The sequence below is a fragment of the Glandiceps talaboti genome (genome assembly GCF_964340395.1).
Source record: "Glandiceps talaboti chromosome 2 unlocalized genomic scaffold, keGlaTala1.1 keGlaTala1_2_unloc_1, whole genome shotgun sequence".
Taxonomy (NCBI): Eukaryota; Metazoa; Hemichordata; class Enteropneusta; family Spengelidae; genus Glandiceps; species Glandiceps talaboti.
In genome coordinates, this window is record NW_027554289.1 from 132,878 (window position 1) to 146,609 (window position 13,732).

Here is a 13,732-nt window from a genome sequence, read left to right on the forward strand (position 1 = left end):
TAAACTCCAAATTAGTGATGCAACGAAAAAAACGTAAAAAAACAAACAAACAAAAACAAACAAACAGACGACATCCATTATCAACTACAACCAACTTCATGTCAAAGTGGAAAGGTAATCGAAATGATGATCATAACAAAATTGAATTCCAACAGTAAGCGCAGCTTAGAACTTACAAACTTTTTAAAAAATCGAATTCAAAATAAGCTCAGAGACATAGTTGCGAGAACTGAAGAATCCTGACCTTGGAGAATTAGTAAAGTTAGATTAAGATGATCACAAACTTGAAATCGAAAGAGGCAGATACGGTGAATTACCAGTTATGTAAATGTTGCATCACTCATAGTAGTAGATGAAAAACATTTCCTCCTCAATATGATAGTTACAGAAGAGATTGTTAGTTTTAGAAATGCAAAAATAATATAGCCAATTTTAACATCCTACCAGTAGAGACTAAATTCAAAGAAATTATGTCGAATAGTAATATTTCAATAGCTCTAGGCTATGGTCATATTTGGAGTTTTTTTTATGTTTTATGATAACATTCCACCCTTTAGACATGGTTGTCTTTCTATGTACCAAAGTCTGAAATATAAGCTTCAAATTCTCAATTCCAAGTTTGTTGCCTTATTAAATAAAAAAATATATAAAGCATGCATTCACGTTCACGTTATCAATTTATTTATAGGGTGGATGAAATTTCTCTGCGTTCCAGTGTGAGTGAATGGATTTCTAAATATATACAGTAGAACTTACGTGAACTTAGGACATCTATTTGACTGCTATTACATGTATTTTCCAGTCATAACCTAATTGTAAAAGATGTCATTGTTTTAAAAACCATTGTTGTTCATACTGTAGTAGCAGTAATTGTAGTGTTATTATTTTGTTTCTGAGGTTTTTATGTCGATAAAAAGATCACAAACAAAAAAATAACAGTATAGTTATTCAAGCTATTCGTATCATTGCTGTTATCTGTGGTATAGTCAAAATATAGAAACGTTACATATATTTAAAAAGATCGGCCACGAATACAATGAGTTTAATACTTGAACACTATTATTGTGAATGTGTTATATACAAATTCCAACAAAAAAAGTGGTGGGATTCGAACTGCGGATTTATAGCAAAAGCTTATTCTGTTCCTGTTTTTGATATACGCATCTTTCAGTGACGTCATAGGGAATCCCTTGCGTTGTGAACTATAGACTACAGCAACAAAGTTCAAATTACAGCTCTCTGAATATTTGGGTTTCTAACGTGTACAATAACTACAGCATATAGTCTTATATTCAGAATACGTCAACGTGTAGCATACATTTTATATGTACAGCACAATGATTGCGAGGTCATCATGTACATGACAAAACGATAAGGTCGCTCGGGACATGCAGCAGACGACCGATCGTTGAAATAGCCACATTTTTGCGAACACTTTTTGTCAGGCAAGGCTTATAACTTTGTCAGGTAAGGTTTCTTTCTAACTCCAGACAACTTAAGTGTTCTAAGTTTTAACAACCCCCAGCCCCAGGTGAATTTACAACGTATGGAACTTGAAAATCTGCCATTGGATATGTTTCCTGTTGAAACTCCAAAAAGTGAAAGTACAGAACATGGTACAAAAAAGTCACACACACACACACACACACACACACACACACACACACACACACACACACACACACATACATACATACATACTGTTACATACATACATACATACATTGCACACAAAAACGTAACAAAGTGGGCTAAAAGGATCCAAACCTGTAAAAAGGACTTCATGTACATTAGTACATAAATTATGTAAAATGAATAGTGTACTACTGTATTCCTCTATATTTAACATAACTGAATGGTGAAAAACTTAATTTTCTATTGAAAGTTTAAACATCTCTTCCTTCTTCTTCAATTTTGTAGGAATCTAAGTAAGATGACTGCATCCATAACAGTCAATCCAAGAATTACCCTTGCTGATCAAAGAGTATCTGTTTGTGTGTCTGATCTACCACCATTAACTCCAGTAACTATACGATCACTTGTGAAGAATGAAAAAAAGGAGCAATTTGAAGCTCATGGTCACTACACTGCAAGTATCGATGGACAAGTGGATGTCACAACACAACCATGTATTGGTGGTTCTTATCAAGGTCAGTCGTCTCAAAGTCAATCTGTTTTAGCTAGTTGTACATCATACATGTAACATAGTGTGTGACTTTATTTATTTTCATTTGTTAAGAAATTGGGTTTTGTGTTGAGAAATTATGTCACTTGAGGTTATATTAGGAACACATATTCCCTATCTGGGGTGGAGAAAGATGAAATAGAACAGCCAATTATTTGACTAAAATGGTACTGGTAAGACAACGATATACTTTATGGCTATATTTTGAAACAAGCTGAGTGATACAGTAACATTTAAATAGAGACAACATTTGCAAGAAAGTGGGAGATAAGTGTATCAACTGTAAATATATTTGTCAAGAGCCTTAGTTTAGAGTGAAAGTGTTCGAATAGTTTCTAAAAAAAATAGTATACTTGGATATTTCGTACACATGTTTTGAGGGCCGGGAGGAGGAGGACAAGACATCAAACATTTGATGATGAAAATGATTTGTACATCTGATATATGACTAGTTTGTAGTTACAATGTTTTGTTGGTGTATAACTTTGTAATATACATTACACTAGCATTCAAAGACATATTTATGTCATTCAAATATTACAGGAATAGAGCCAATGGGTTTATTCTGGAGTATGTTGCAGTCACCAGGTCAAAGGTCGGGTTTGAGGTTTACAAAAGCAGATGTGACGAAACCATCTATCGTGGAATTCGCAGTCTATCCTGGTCACCTTGACACACCAGAGTTTCAAGACATATCACCAATCAGTACCACGGTCATTGAACGCCATTACATGGATAAACACATGGAAAGGATACCTGTGAGAGAAGGTAGAGTCAGAGGTACTGTCTTAAAACCTAAAGGTAAGTTAATATTTCAAAGAAAACTAGTGTGTAAAAATGAGAGTAGACTTTCATCTTTAATGAAGTCCAAGTCAAGAGAGTGATACTAGTAGTCTAGTTCCTGGTGACCTTGTTCCAATTTTACACTACCTTATCTTCCCACATTACATCTAATCAATGTCGTTACTCTGGGTGTTAAATGTGGTTAGATCCCATGCTGGGCAAAGTGCAAATAGTGCATGTCAGTGGTAATCCATCACAAATTGACAGGCTGTCATCATTGCTCATTAATATTCATTTAATACAGTTTTCTTGACTATTTAGGGAATTTAGTAATGTGTGAAGATAACATAGTGTAAAATCGGAACATGGTTGTCAGGAACTTAGACTGAGAAAGTGACAATGGCTTGGATCTAATTTCAAACTTAATATCAAAATATTGAATCATACATAGTACTGGGGTGTTAACACATCAAAAATATAGTGTACATCAACATTTGTACAAAGTGGTAGGCCTCTTCTTAACGTCTTAACTTTGATTAAATGTATTAAATGAAACACTCATTTCACACACACACACACACACACACACACACACACACACACACACACACACACACACACACACACACACACAGTGGATTCAAACAAATGCAAAGAAAAAAGTTACTTAAGTGGTTCAAGTGTCATGTTTTGGCTTCTTCTGGCATAAACATTCAAAATAGCTCCCCCTGAGTTCCTTGTCTTTCATTCCTGTTTGTCTCCAGGTACTGGTCCATTTCCAGGCATTATAGATTTATATGGTTCTGGAGGTGGGCTAATGGAAATGAGAGCGGCCATGTTGGCAAATCATGGGTATGCTGTGATTGCATTAGCATTCTTTGGATATGATGATCTGCCAAAGAATTTCTATGATCTTGATCTGGACTATTTTGAGGTAAAGTCAATGATATTTCCCTGCCATCTGATAATGGAATCTAAACACTTGATTGTGATGAAGGTCACAAGAATCACCATCTTCAATGCAGTCAATGGGCAGTGATTTGCACACAACTGAATATATATGACCTAACAGTGTTTTGTTTTCCAGCATGCCTAAGGGCAGTGTGCAACATGACTTTTTTTAACCCAACCAGACCAATGATTATAACTCTATTTTAGAGAACTCACATACACAGTTAAAAGATATTATACATTACATTTATCTAACCCAAAGTCTACACTTTAGTATATACCTTATTGTATTATTTTTCTTTGTTAACTATTATTACTCTAGTTTAAATAGTTACTATTCTATTCTATTCTATTCTATTCATGATACAGGATTAGCCATTTAGATGAAGCCAGCCTCCCCTTTGCTTTCCTTTAAGTTCTCTTACCCAAATCATGTTTCCTACCCAAGTAACATTCCAGGGATTTCTATATCTATCCCCACCATGTTGCAAACCAAACCACCCAGTAGTTTTTGAGTTAAACATTTTTTGCCATAAATCCACTTTTCAGACCTAATATCCATCAATTGACCAATTTCTTCTATTACCTAAGGAGTCACTGAACTGGTTCCAAAAACAAGATTATATAAAGCCAGGAGGTGTAGGTATTATAGGAATATCATTTGGAGCAGAAATGGCACTTGCAATGGCAGTTTATTTTCCAGATCAGGTAATCGAACTTGTCCTATTATTCAGTATAAAATAGACTCACTTGCTGAAACTTCTATTTAATCTTACACACCAATCACAATTAACTTTTACCTCCTTATATATAAAGGGGCATGCATATATGGCAAAAAAGAAAGAATTGTTTCTGGTCAGGATAGTTTGTCTAAACCGGTAATGACGTGATTTTAAAAATTTTAAAAAACAAACATTTTTATTCTCAACAAACTAGTCACTCAATCTACTATTTATGGCAGTTACTGTTCTTTTTATTCAGTTCTTTAGAGGAAGTGTGTATGTGGGACAGATAGCATTTGCTTGTTCCTGTTCAGTCTCTTGTCTCTGCAGTTGTCTTCACTGAAGTGGGGGATGGGTGGGTTTGGGTTATTTTTCTATTTCCCCTCGGATCTGCAGACTGCATGGGCTGGACAAACACAAAAAAAAGCTGACCAGAAACAGTTCTTTTTTTTGCCTATTCCATTTCTTTAAACTTTCCTAATTATTTCATCAAATAGAAAACAATATCTCATATAGGCTTTTTACTCATTGCAGTGTGCAATACTATGACAGAACCCCATGACAAGTGAGTGCAAGTGTGATGTATTCGGTGGATTTGCATGAATACTTGCAGTGTTCTCAGCACATACTTTCATGAGCACAGTGAGTGAAAGTGCAGCATAAAACACTCCAAGCAGAAGTGCAAATACCCCCCCCCCCCCCATTACTGGGACAAGCCATTAAAGAAGCAAGTCCACTTGTTATCAAAGAGTACCAATATTTACACATGTGATGATGGGCTCTTACATAACACAAGTAAACAGTGTAGTTCACAGCGTAAGATCATTTCTAAGGAGTGGGTCAATTGAGGCAAACCTTATCTCCGTCTTATATCAGTTGTTATCAATTTATTAGGCTATTATAAGTAACACTACAAACAGCTTTAGAGATGCAAACAACTTTTATGACACCCGTTTTCGTCAGGCAAGCCCGCGGGTTTGTTGCACTTGGACCGTTAATGGCTTGTGAATGTCATGCCCCCCTTGAGTCCCCAGACTGGCACTCATACAGCATGGGGTTCTGTTATTATTACATATGTTTATTGGAAACGGAAACTTTCCTTAAAAATCACACAGCGCGGTCACGCGATTTTGTGTGTAGCGAATGACCACATCCTCATTTGCATATGATTTGCATGTTATGTATGTAGTAATGTTTTTGGTATTGTATTGCAGTGAAAATACCACTAGTATGCACGTGCACAAGTGCATGTAAATCTCCTTGTACATATGTAATATTAACCCTACTTTCAAATTTGTAAAGAGAATTGATAACAATGTTCTGGAATTCGTGATTATAGATTAACAAAAACCTATAGCTTATATACATTTATATATATCTCCTTATAAAACCAATATCCACATTAAAACTTGTAATGTTTCCTATTTCCAATGTTTAGGTGAAGGCAGTGGCAAGTATTAATGGCAGTCATATGCATTCAGGTGGTGGTGCACTGAAGTTCAGGGGAGAAACACTTCCTTGTACAAAGTGAGCACTCCTATTAGTTTGCATACTTGTTTTGCTAATAATGATGCAAAAAAACAACAACCTAGGAAATGTTTTCATATTAAACCACATGGCAACTAAATTACAAAGTTACTGTTGTTATACACAAGCAGTTAAACTTTTTAATTGTTGAGCTGCTGATCTGTCTTGATCGCTGACCATTATCTGAATAACTAATTATTCTATAGTTACATCTGACCTGTAGGTGGCGGTATTACCAACTTATTACATGTATAACTGTCAGGAATTAAGTTGACCACTACACATGCTGAGCACTATTTATCTTTTAAACAACATCTTATATTTTGTGACATCTATATATCATGACATTTTGTCATATTTCATAGACAATGTATTCCAGTTTGTGTTGGATAATACGCCATATTCTGGTTATAGGAAAGATAAAAGATTTCACGGTTTGGCCACTAGGAGTGCTGTTCACAAGTTGTTTGATGGCAGGAAGTGAGGGCCAGATTAGTAGAGTATAGTTGCCTAAAGACAGTAGACTCATTCTATATGTTGTTCCAATAACACTATTTTATTAGTGACTGCCAGTAATCAAAGCATGCCTTAACCACTCCAGGCCTATAATACTCTTCTGGACACTGTTTTCAGAGTTCTTTCACACATATTTCATTCACTGCTTCATGCAACCAGTGGCCATATGATATATATGACACAAATTTAAGCCCTCACTTTGGCAAATCTGGTGCATCCTCTTGTGGTGCTTACCGTAGAAATGGTTGGAACTTCAGTAACCGGAATATGGTTTATTTCACTCTTAGTGATTGATGTCTGTTGGTAACTTCATGTCTGAAATCATTTTTGTTTCACTAGCCTTTCACCAGAGAAAATTATTTTTAAAGACGACATGTACATATTGTTGGAAGCAATAGATGAACCAAATGAGAAATCTGTCTTTGACGTAAGTTTAATGTCACTGAAGAGCCTTGTGTATTTTTTTTGTTTATGACTTTCATGACCCCTTTGCTTCTATACATACAAATTGTTACTCACCCCTTTTTTCATGAAAATACTGATGAATGTGATATGTTTTAATCAGGATTGTTCTTGTACCAGCAAAGTTGTCTAACTGTTACTTTTGAGGTGTCAGATATTTTTTTAATGATGTTTGTGAAGTTAAGGTAGAATGTGCCTTGTGGACAAGAAAATCATAGTTCTTAATTAAAGTCTCTCCAAATATTGCCATATAAAAGATTGTTTCTGGTCCTTTTGAAATGATAAAAGAAAATTTAAATGTTCAAACTGACTATCTTTTACATATCCCCTTAGAGTTAGCGTATTCAGCAGCCATATTGGATTCTAGAATGACTTAAATTTGATATCATTTTGACGTCTATTTCACAAATTTGTAGAGCGGCTCTTGATTGTTTTTAATGATTTTTAATGAATGAGTTTACTTTTCTTGGACAAAGTAACTTTCAGCTAAAGTTTAAGGTTTTTGTTTCTGAAGCACATACTATGCTCATGAAAAAAAAATATTTGCACTGCAAACTATCGCTTTCATATGATCATTTTCAGTTTAAAAATATGAAAGCGCAATTGCTACTGATGGTTGGTGAAGATGACTTGAATTGGAAGAGTTCATTTTATGCCCAAGAAACTGTGAAAAGACTTAAATCTTACAACAAAACTAATTACAAGTTACTCAGTTACCCAGGTGTTGGTCACTTGATTGAACCAGCATACACACCGTTTTGTAAATCATCGTATCACAGTATAGGTAAGTTTGGTTTCATTGTCACTTTCTAATTTTTAAAAACTTAAAAACACTTAGTACCTGTCTGGGTAGTACCTATCTGGGGTACTACAGATTAGTACCTGCCTGGGGTCCTACAGCACTTAGTACCTGTCTGGGTAGTACCTATCTGGGGTACTACAAATTAGTACCTGCCTGGGGTCCTACAGATTAGTGCCTGCCTGGGGTCCTACAACACTTAGTACCTGTCTGGGTAGTACCTATCTGGGGTACTACAGCTTAATACCTGCCTGGGGTCCTACAGCACTTAGTACCTGTCTGGGTAGTACCTATCTGGGGTACTACAAATTAGTACCTGCCTGGGGTCCTACAGCACTTAATACCTGTCTGGGTAGTACCTATCTGGGGTACTACAAATTAGTACCTGCCTGGGGTCCTACAGATTAGTACCTGTCTGGGTAGTACCTATCTGGGGTACTACAGATTAGTACCTGCCTGGGGTACTACAACTTAGTACCTGTCTAGGGTACTACTGTCCCATCGTGTGGGGTACATACAGTTTAGTACCTGTCTGGAGTACCTTAGCTCGATTAGTGCCTGTTTGGGGTACTACTATCTAGGATATACACTACAGTTTAGTACCTGTTGTGGATATTACAGGTTATATCTGTCAGAGGTATAACAACTTACCTGTAGTACCTGTCTGGGGTACTACAACTTAGCACCTGTTTAGGGTACTACTGTTTACGGTATGCACTACAGTTTAATACTTATCTTGGATACTACAGGTTAATATCTGTCAGAGGTTAGGTGATTTTAGTTGCAGTCAAATCTTTCTTTGCATGCAAGGTCAATATATCATTGTATTTCCTGCTTCATTACAGGTATGACTTTAGCATGGGGAGGGAAAACCAAACCACATGCCTATGCTCAACAAGAATGCTGGAAAGAGATATTACAGTGGTTTCATCGACATTTACAAACTGAGAACAGTAAACTCTGATAATTTGAAACTCAGAGATGCAAGCAAGAATTACAAATTGTGAAGAAAAAAAATGCAAAATTTAAAAAAAATGTACAGGTTTTGTTAAATTTTAATTGTTTACTCAACTCCAAACAGGTCAAGATGTAATATGATTTAAAAAAAAAAAAAAAAAAATGAAAAATTGTGTCTGTACTTCTCCCTAATGATTTATTAGACAAAGGGAAATATTGGAATATATATATATATATAGTTTAAGGCACATCACTTTGACCAAATATTTGTACACTAATGTGATAGTATAAATTCACTATCCCAATGCAGAAGGGTTTGTATAAATTGGGGTGTATGTTAAACAATTGCCGGCATCTATGACAAATGTCACTTCAAATCTGACTTCATCTATGATGCAATATTATCTAGTTTTGATTTTGATATCCTGTTGTGTAATTATGATATCATTAAACCTACAGATGACATTTGTATGGTTGTGTACTTTCTATGTTAACCTCCTCTGTTGTCTGTAAGATACGCCATGATGGGGCGCCCTCACACATCAGTCAAACCCCCATCCCAGTGAGGGGAGGCTGGTGAGGGCGGAATGGCATGGCGTATCTTACAGCCTACCTCCTCTGCAATGTATGTAAAACTTACATTTTAAATTGATTTATGGATATAAAATACTATACTCTGAGAACATGTTTTTATCATAGATATATTATATTATACACATTGCCTGGCTAAGAGGACACTAGTGGATGTCTCTTACCCCAGGGGCTATTATGCAGCAACTATTTCCCAAGGCTGAAAGCTGAGGAAATAGTTGTTTCATAAGAGTATGAGGGGGCTAATATGATGCCCTCTAGTGGCTGAATAAGCCAGGCAATAAGTGATAACACATATTCTCACATACATATGCTTTCTAAAGTAAAACAAATCACTGTGGTGGTGGTGGTGGTGCTTAAAGTAGTATGTGAAACATTTTCAATGTTGTTTATATTTCAATGACCGTCTGTTGATTCAGAAATGAAACTGTCACCACTACACAACTTTGTTAGAATTCACTGGAATCATTTATTACTTGTATTCTTTTATTTAGGCTGTGAATCTTTTACAAAACCCTATGATGTATACGCGTTTTTTAAATTAAATTTAAACAATTTCAAAGTGGAACAACCGATGTTATAACTCTCTTAACTGTTACCCCTTTCAGCCTTCTTTTAGTGGTCTCAGTTTTAGCTACATATACTAGACCCTCAGATCACTATAGTGGTCTGAGATATACAAAAGAATGTCTGAAGAGAATGTCACATTTGCACGCATAGAGAATGACTTAGAATTACTAGTAGTTTGTATGATACACCGTTGTCTATACTAGACAAGGTTATACTGATCTAGCTATGGAAAGGTGATTATTCAAACAGATAGGAATTAAAACATGGATAACTTCCCCGTGACATCGGGCGTACATGATGTCATTCCCCATTCTAGGAAATTAATCAGTTGAATTATGTTTTCCTGTTGTGTTATTTCAATTGTTTACTTCTGATCATTTCGCTTCTATGAATTACATGTAACCATTTTACTTATAAAGAAAGCAATAGATTTAGGCTAATGATTGGAGTTCCAAGTTGAGTGCCATTACCAGATAGATTTCTCCAGATCTCTACATTCCCCAATAGATAGTTAATTTTTGAACTAGTGCTGTATAAGAATTGGTATCAAATATTGACTAGTACCTTTAGTTGCAGTAAGTATACTCTGTCGATTTTCATTTAAAACGTTATAAACTAAAATTTACAATTTAAACCTTGGAAGCTATTTTCTGACTTATTGTGATAATAAATAGCAGTAGGGAACTTTCAGTAATTACAAGGGGGAGGGCGGGGGAAATCAGGCCTGGACTGTGCGTAAAATATGACTAATTCCCCCGCCCCCCCTCTAATTACTTAAATTGTTAATGACCTGCACTCGACCACAGACAAGATTTCTTTCCTTGCCTGTGATTCGACATGAGCGCTCGGTCCGCACAGTCGGTTTTTTAATTGTGACGATGGTACCACCATGGTTACGTTTTTATTCCTTTTATTTGAGGAATTCATTTGAATGCATATTGTCAGTAAGCCCACAAATCTACATATAAACAACGATGTATTAGTTCTTCTTAATTCTGTTTGTGATAGCGATACGGTCAAATAAGACAGTATTGTCATGCTACAAATCAAACAATCTCATTCATGTCGTGTTCCATGGTCCAGCCAGTCTAGTCAGAGATAGTACGTAATCATGGTACGACTGTCGGCCACTTTATAAAAAAATGAAGTTCAGCATTGGGGACTCTGATTCGGAGACACCCACACCGACGATTGACATATTGATTATTGATCAATCGGATTTGACATTAACTGTGTTTTTCCTACTATAGACTGTACGTATCAGCGGCAGCCAAGAACCACCAAAAAGTTCAAGATATATGTCTCATTATGTACAGACTGCTGCTTCAACAACCACCTGTTGATCTGAGTATGCTTAATTTTGTTTTGGTACGGTTCGGGTGATTTTTTTATATCTTTTTCTTCATCCGTATACATCTTCTGCAGTAGACGAGTATAAAACGGCCATATAAGCATTCAGGGACTTAAACACATGCCAGTAAAATTACATGTAATTAGCTTGTTTGTCCGTTTGATAAAAGCACACATTTCCATTAGCATTGCAGATATGTGGTCACAATTAAAGATAATTTGAACCAGCTAGTCTAGCTTTTAGCTACTTTTCGATGTCTGATATGTTGATCCGTACCCAAGAGAGCTTTAATAGTACAGGTACTCACGCGTTCAAATGGGATTGTGAGAACTCGATAACATGGCAACTGTATTCTGAGAGGGTATCCTTATGGGAACAACAGATATGACGCAATAGATGTACCAATGAAATCCCTCGAAGTCTTCCCTCAAGTCTTGAAGAACATATGGCCTAGAGACAAAATGATTAGGCTGACAAAAGACATTTAGTGATAAGTTCTAACTGTAACAAAGGGGAGCAGTCCTATTCTTTTCCGTGATCTCCGACCTCCTAATACTATTGAAACTCACTGATGTGTACATGTCTTGACTTGAAGATAACAGAATATAGTCCTAAATGTGAAGTAAAAGAGCTTAAATTCTAGAAATGGCTGTGCGTGGTGTACAACTGGTGTAGGAAGAATTTTCGGAGTAAAACTTTTATTTTATTCCTTTGATCAACCATGATAGTAGAGGTAGATGTATCTCCATGGACCGACTAACCAGTACCAATGATGGATGACGTATCTCCAGCTCCAGAGCCGTCGTCCCAGACTCAACCCTCGGACTTACGATCTATATATTTCGAGACTTTAGCGTTGTGTTCCATCATACAATTTCTGGTAACTGTAATCGGAGGGATTGTCAATGTAGCAGTGATTGTAACGAGTGTGTACTCCCAACGATTTTGCAAAATTTTTGATTACTTGATATTTACATTGGTTTTAAGTGACGCCTTCGTTTGTGTAGTCGTCGTTCCGATGTCGTTGTATTCAATTCATTCGGAGCCAAGTTGTCCTCACGATTTCTGCCCAACTCTCACGTTCCTTGCTGTGCTTGGAGGGGTAGTATCTATGACAACTGTGTCTGTGATTGCGTTGCACAGACTAACAATGATAATCTGGCAGCCGAAGAGGAAAGCTACAAAGATATCGTCAATACTAATTATTTCGTTCATATGGTGTGTTGGTTTGGTTTTAGCCAGTGTTACCACGGTACGTGTTTTATCTTTATGGAAACAAAGTTACAACAGCTGTGCCGTTATCATGAACAGGACCGTGTCGTTTGGCGATGATCTAATTTTGAGATACATCGGACCCGTCTTTGTGGTCTGTTTTATAATCGTGTTCATGTCCTACACTTGGATAGGGTATACAGTAAGCAAACAGGTACGAACGACTGATGAGAAGATTACAGACACCGAGAAAGTTGATTACGAAATAAAAAGTATTCCCGTCACTCAAGTCGCTCTTGAAAGAGACTCAAATGCAATGAAAATGTGTCTTCTCCTGACTGTCGTCCTGTTCTGTTGTTGGGTACCGATTTTCATTTGTCAAATCGTTGAAAAGTTTTCAACCCAGCAATCGGAGATTCTACTTCAAATCAAAATAGCGAGTCTGACTTTAATCTATGTCAACTCGGCATTGAATCCCATACTTTATGCTAACAAAAATACTGTTATAAAACAACGACTTTCACAATTTAGATATCAATTTTGTGTCTTCCTTGGGTGTGAAAAGTCAAGGAAGAGGACATTTCGAACAAAAGTACATGCTATTTGCGAAAATCCTTCGGGCGAGACAGCGTATAAAACGTGTCATTTCGAAACTGATTCAGAATCAGTTATGCTAAAAACAACGCCAAGATCCCAGCCATAGGAACCAGGAGTACGCCCCCAGCGACCATACCCGTGGCTCAAGCCAGAACACGTTTGTTTTTTTCTGTACGGCTTGGACAATGTTGTAAAAGTCGCTAAAGAGGCCTGGTGGATTATGACGATGTGTAAAAATATTGAATGTGTGTGTCGTCATACTATGCACTGATATTAAAATTGAATGATACATCGTATGTTTAATAGACCGTGTCTTGAGTTTAAAAATCTTGATCTACTTTGAACTGGTTTCATCAATTTCTGCTTATTATAGAATGTATATCTATCAATCATCAAAAGGCATATGCAATATGTTACAAAAGTGTATTTAGATGTGTGGTTTTTTAAAACTCTGATTTCTGATTTTTTTGCTACAAACATCTTTAAAATGTGGTCGAACTTTAGAACAT

The 13,732-nt window shown here is 36.3% G+C and overlaps 2 protein-coding genes across 2 annotated transcripts; both read left to right on the forward strand.

Annotated features, from left to right (window-relative positions):
* The first annotated feature begins 375 nt into the window (after positions 1–375).
* On the forward strand, positions 376–8,955 carry LOC144453259 (acyl-coenzyme A thioesterase 1-like). Its single transcript, XM_078144531.1, has 9 exons — positions 376–396; positions 1,886–2,150; positions 2,729–2,986; positions 3,733–3,902; positions 4,511–4,627; positions 6,080–6,168; positions 7,024–7,111; positions 7,729–7,930; positions 8,791–8,955. Exons 1-9 carry the CDS (start codon positions 376–378, stop codon positions 8,907–8,909), a joined length of 1,329 nt encoding a protein of 442 aa, XP_078000657.1. The 3' UTR covers positions 8,910–8,955.
* Positions 8,956–12,186: 3,231 nt separating this feature from the next.
* Positions 12,187–13,329, forward strand: LOC144453260 (putative G-protein coupled receptor 75). The gene has a single exon (XM_078144532.1). The coding sequence runs from the start codon at positions 12,187–12,189 to the stop codon at positions 13,327–13,329; it is 1,143 nt and encodes a 380-aa protein (XP_078000658.1).
* The last annotated feature ends 403 nt before the right edge of the window (positions 13,330–13,732 follow it).

Bases quoted from the DNA above. Each gene is read 5' to 3' on its own strand.
- LOC144453259 (XM_078144531.1), top strand. From the start codon at position 376: ATGATAGTTACAGAAGAGATT. The intron at 2,151-2,728 runs GTCAGTCGTCTC...CAAATATTACAG, and splicing joins TATTGGTGGTTCTTATCAAG to GAATAGAGCCAATGGGTTTA. The intron at 2,987-3,732 runs GTAAGTTAATAT...GTTTGTCTCCAG, and splicing joins TACTGTCTTAAAACCTAAAG to GTACTGGTCCATTTCCAGGC.
- LOC144453260 (XM_078144532.1), top strand. From the start codon at position 12,187: ATGGATGACGTATCTCCAGCTCCAGAGCCGTCGTCCCAGACTCAACCC.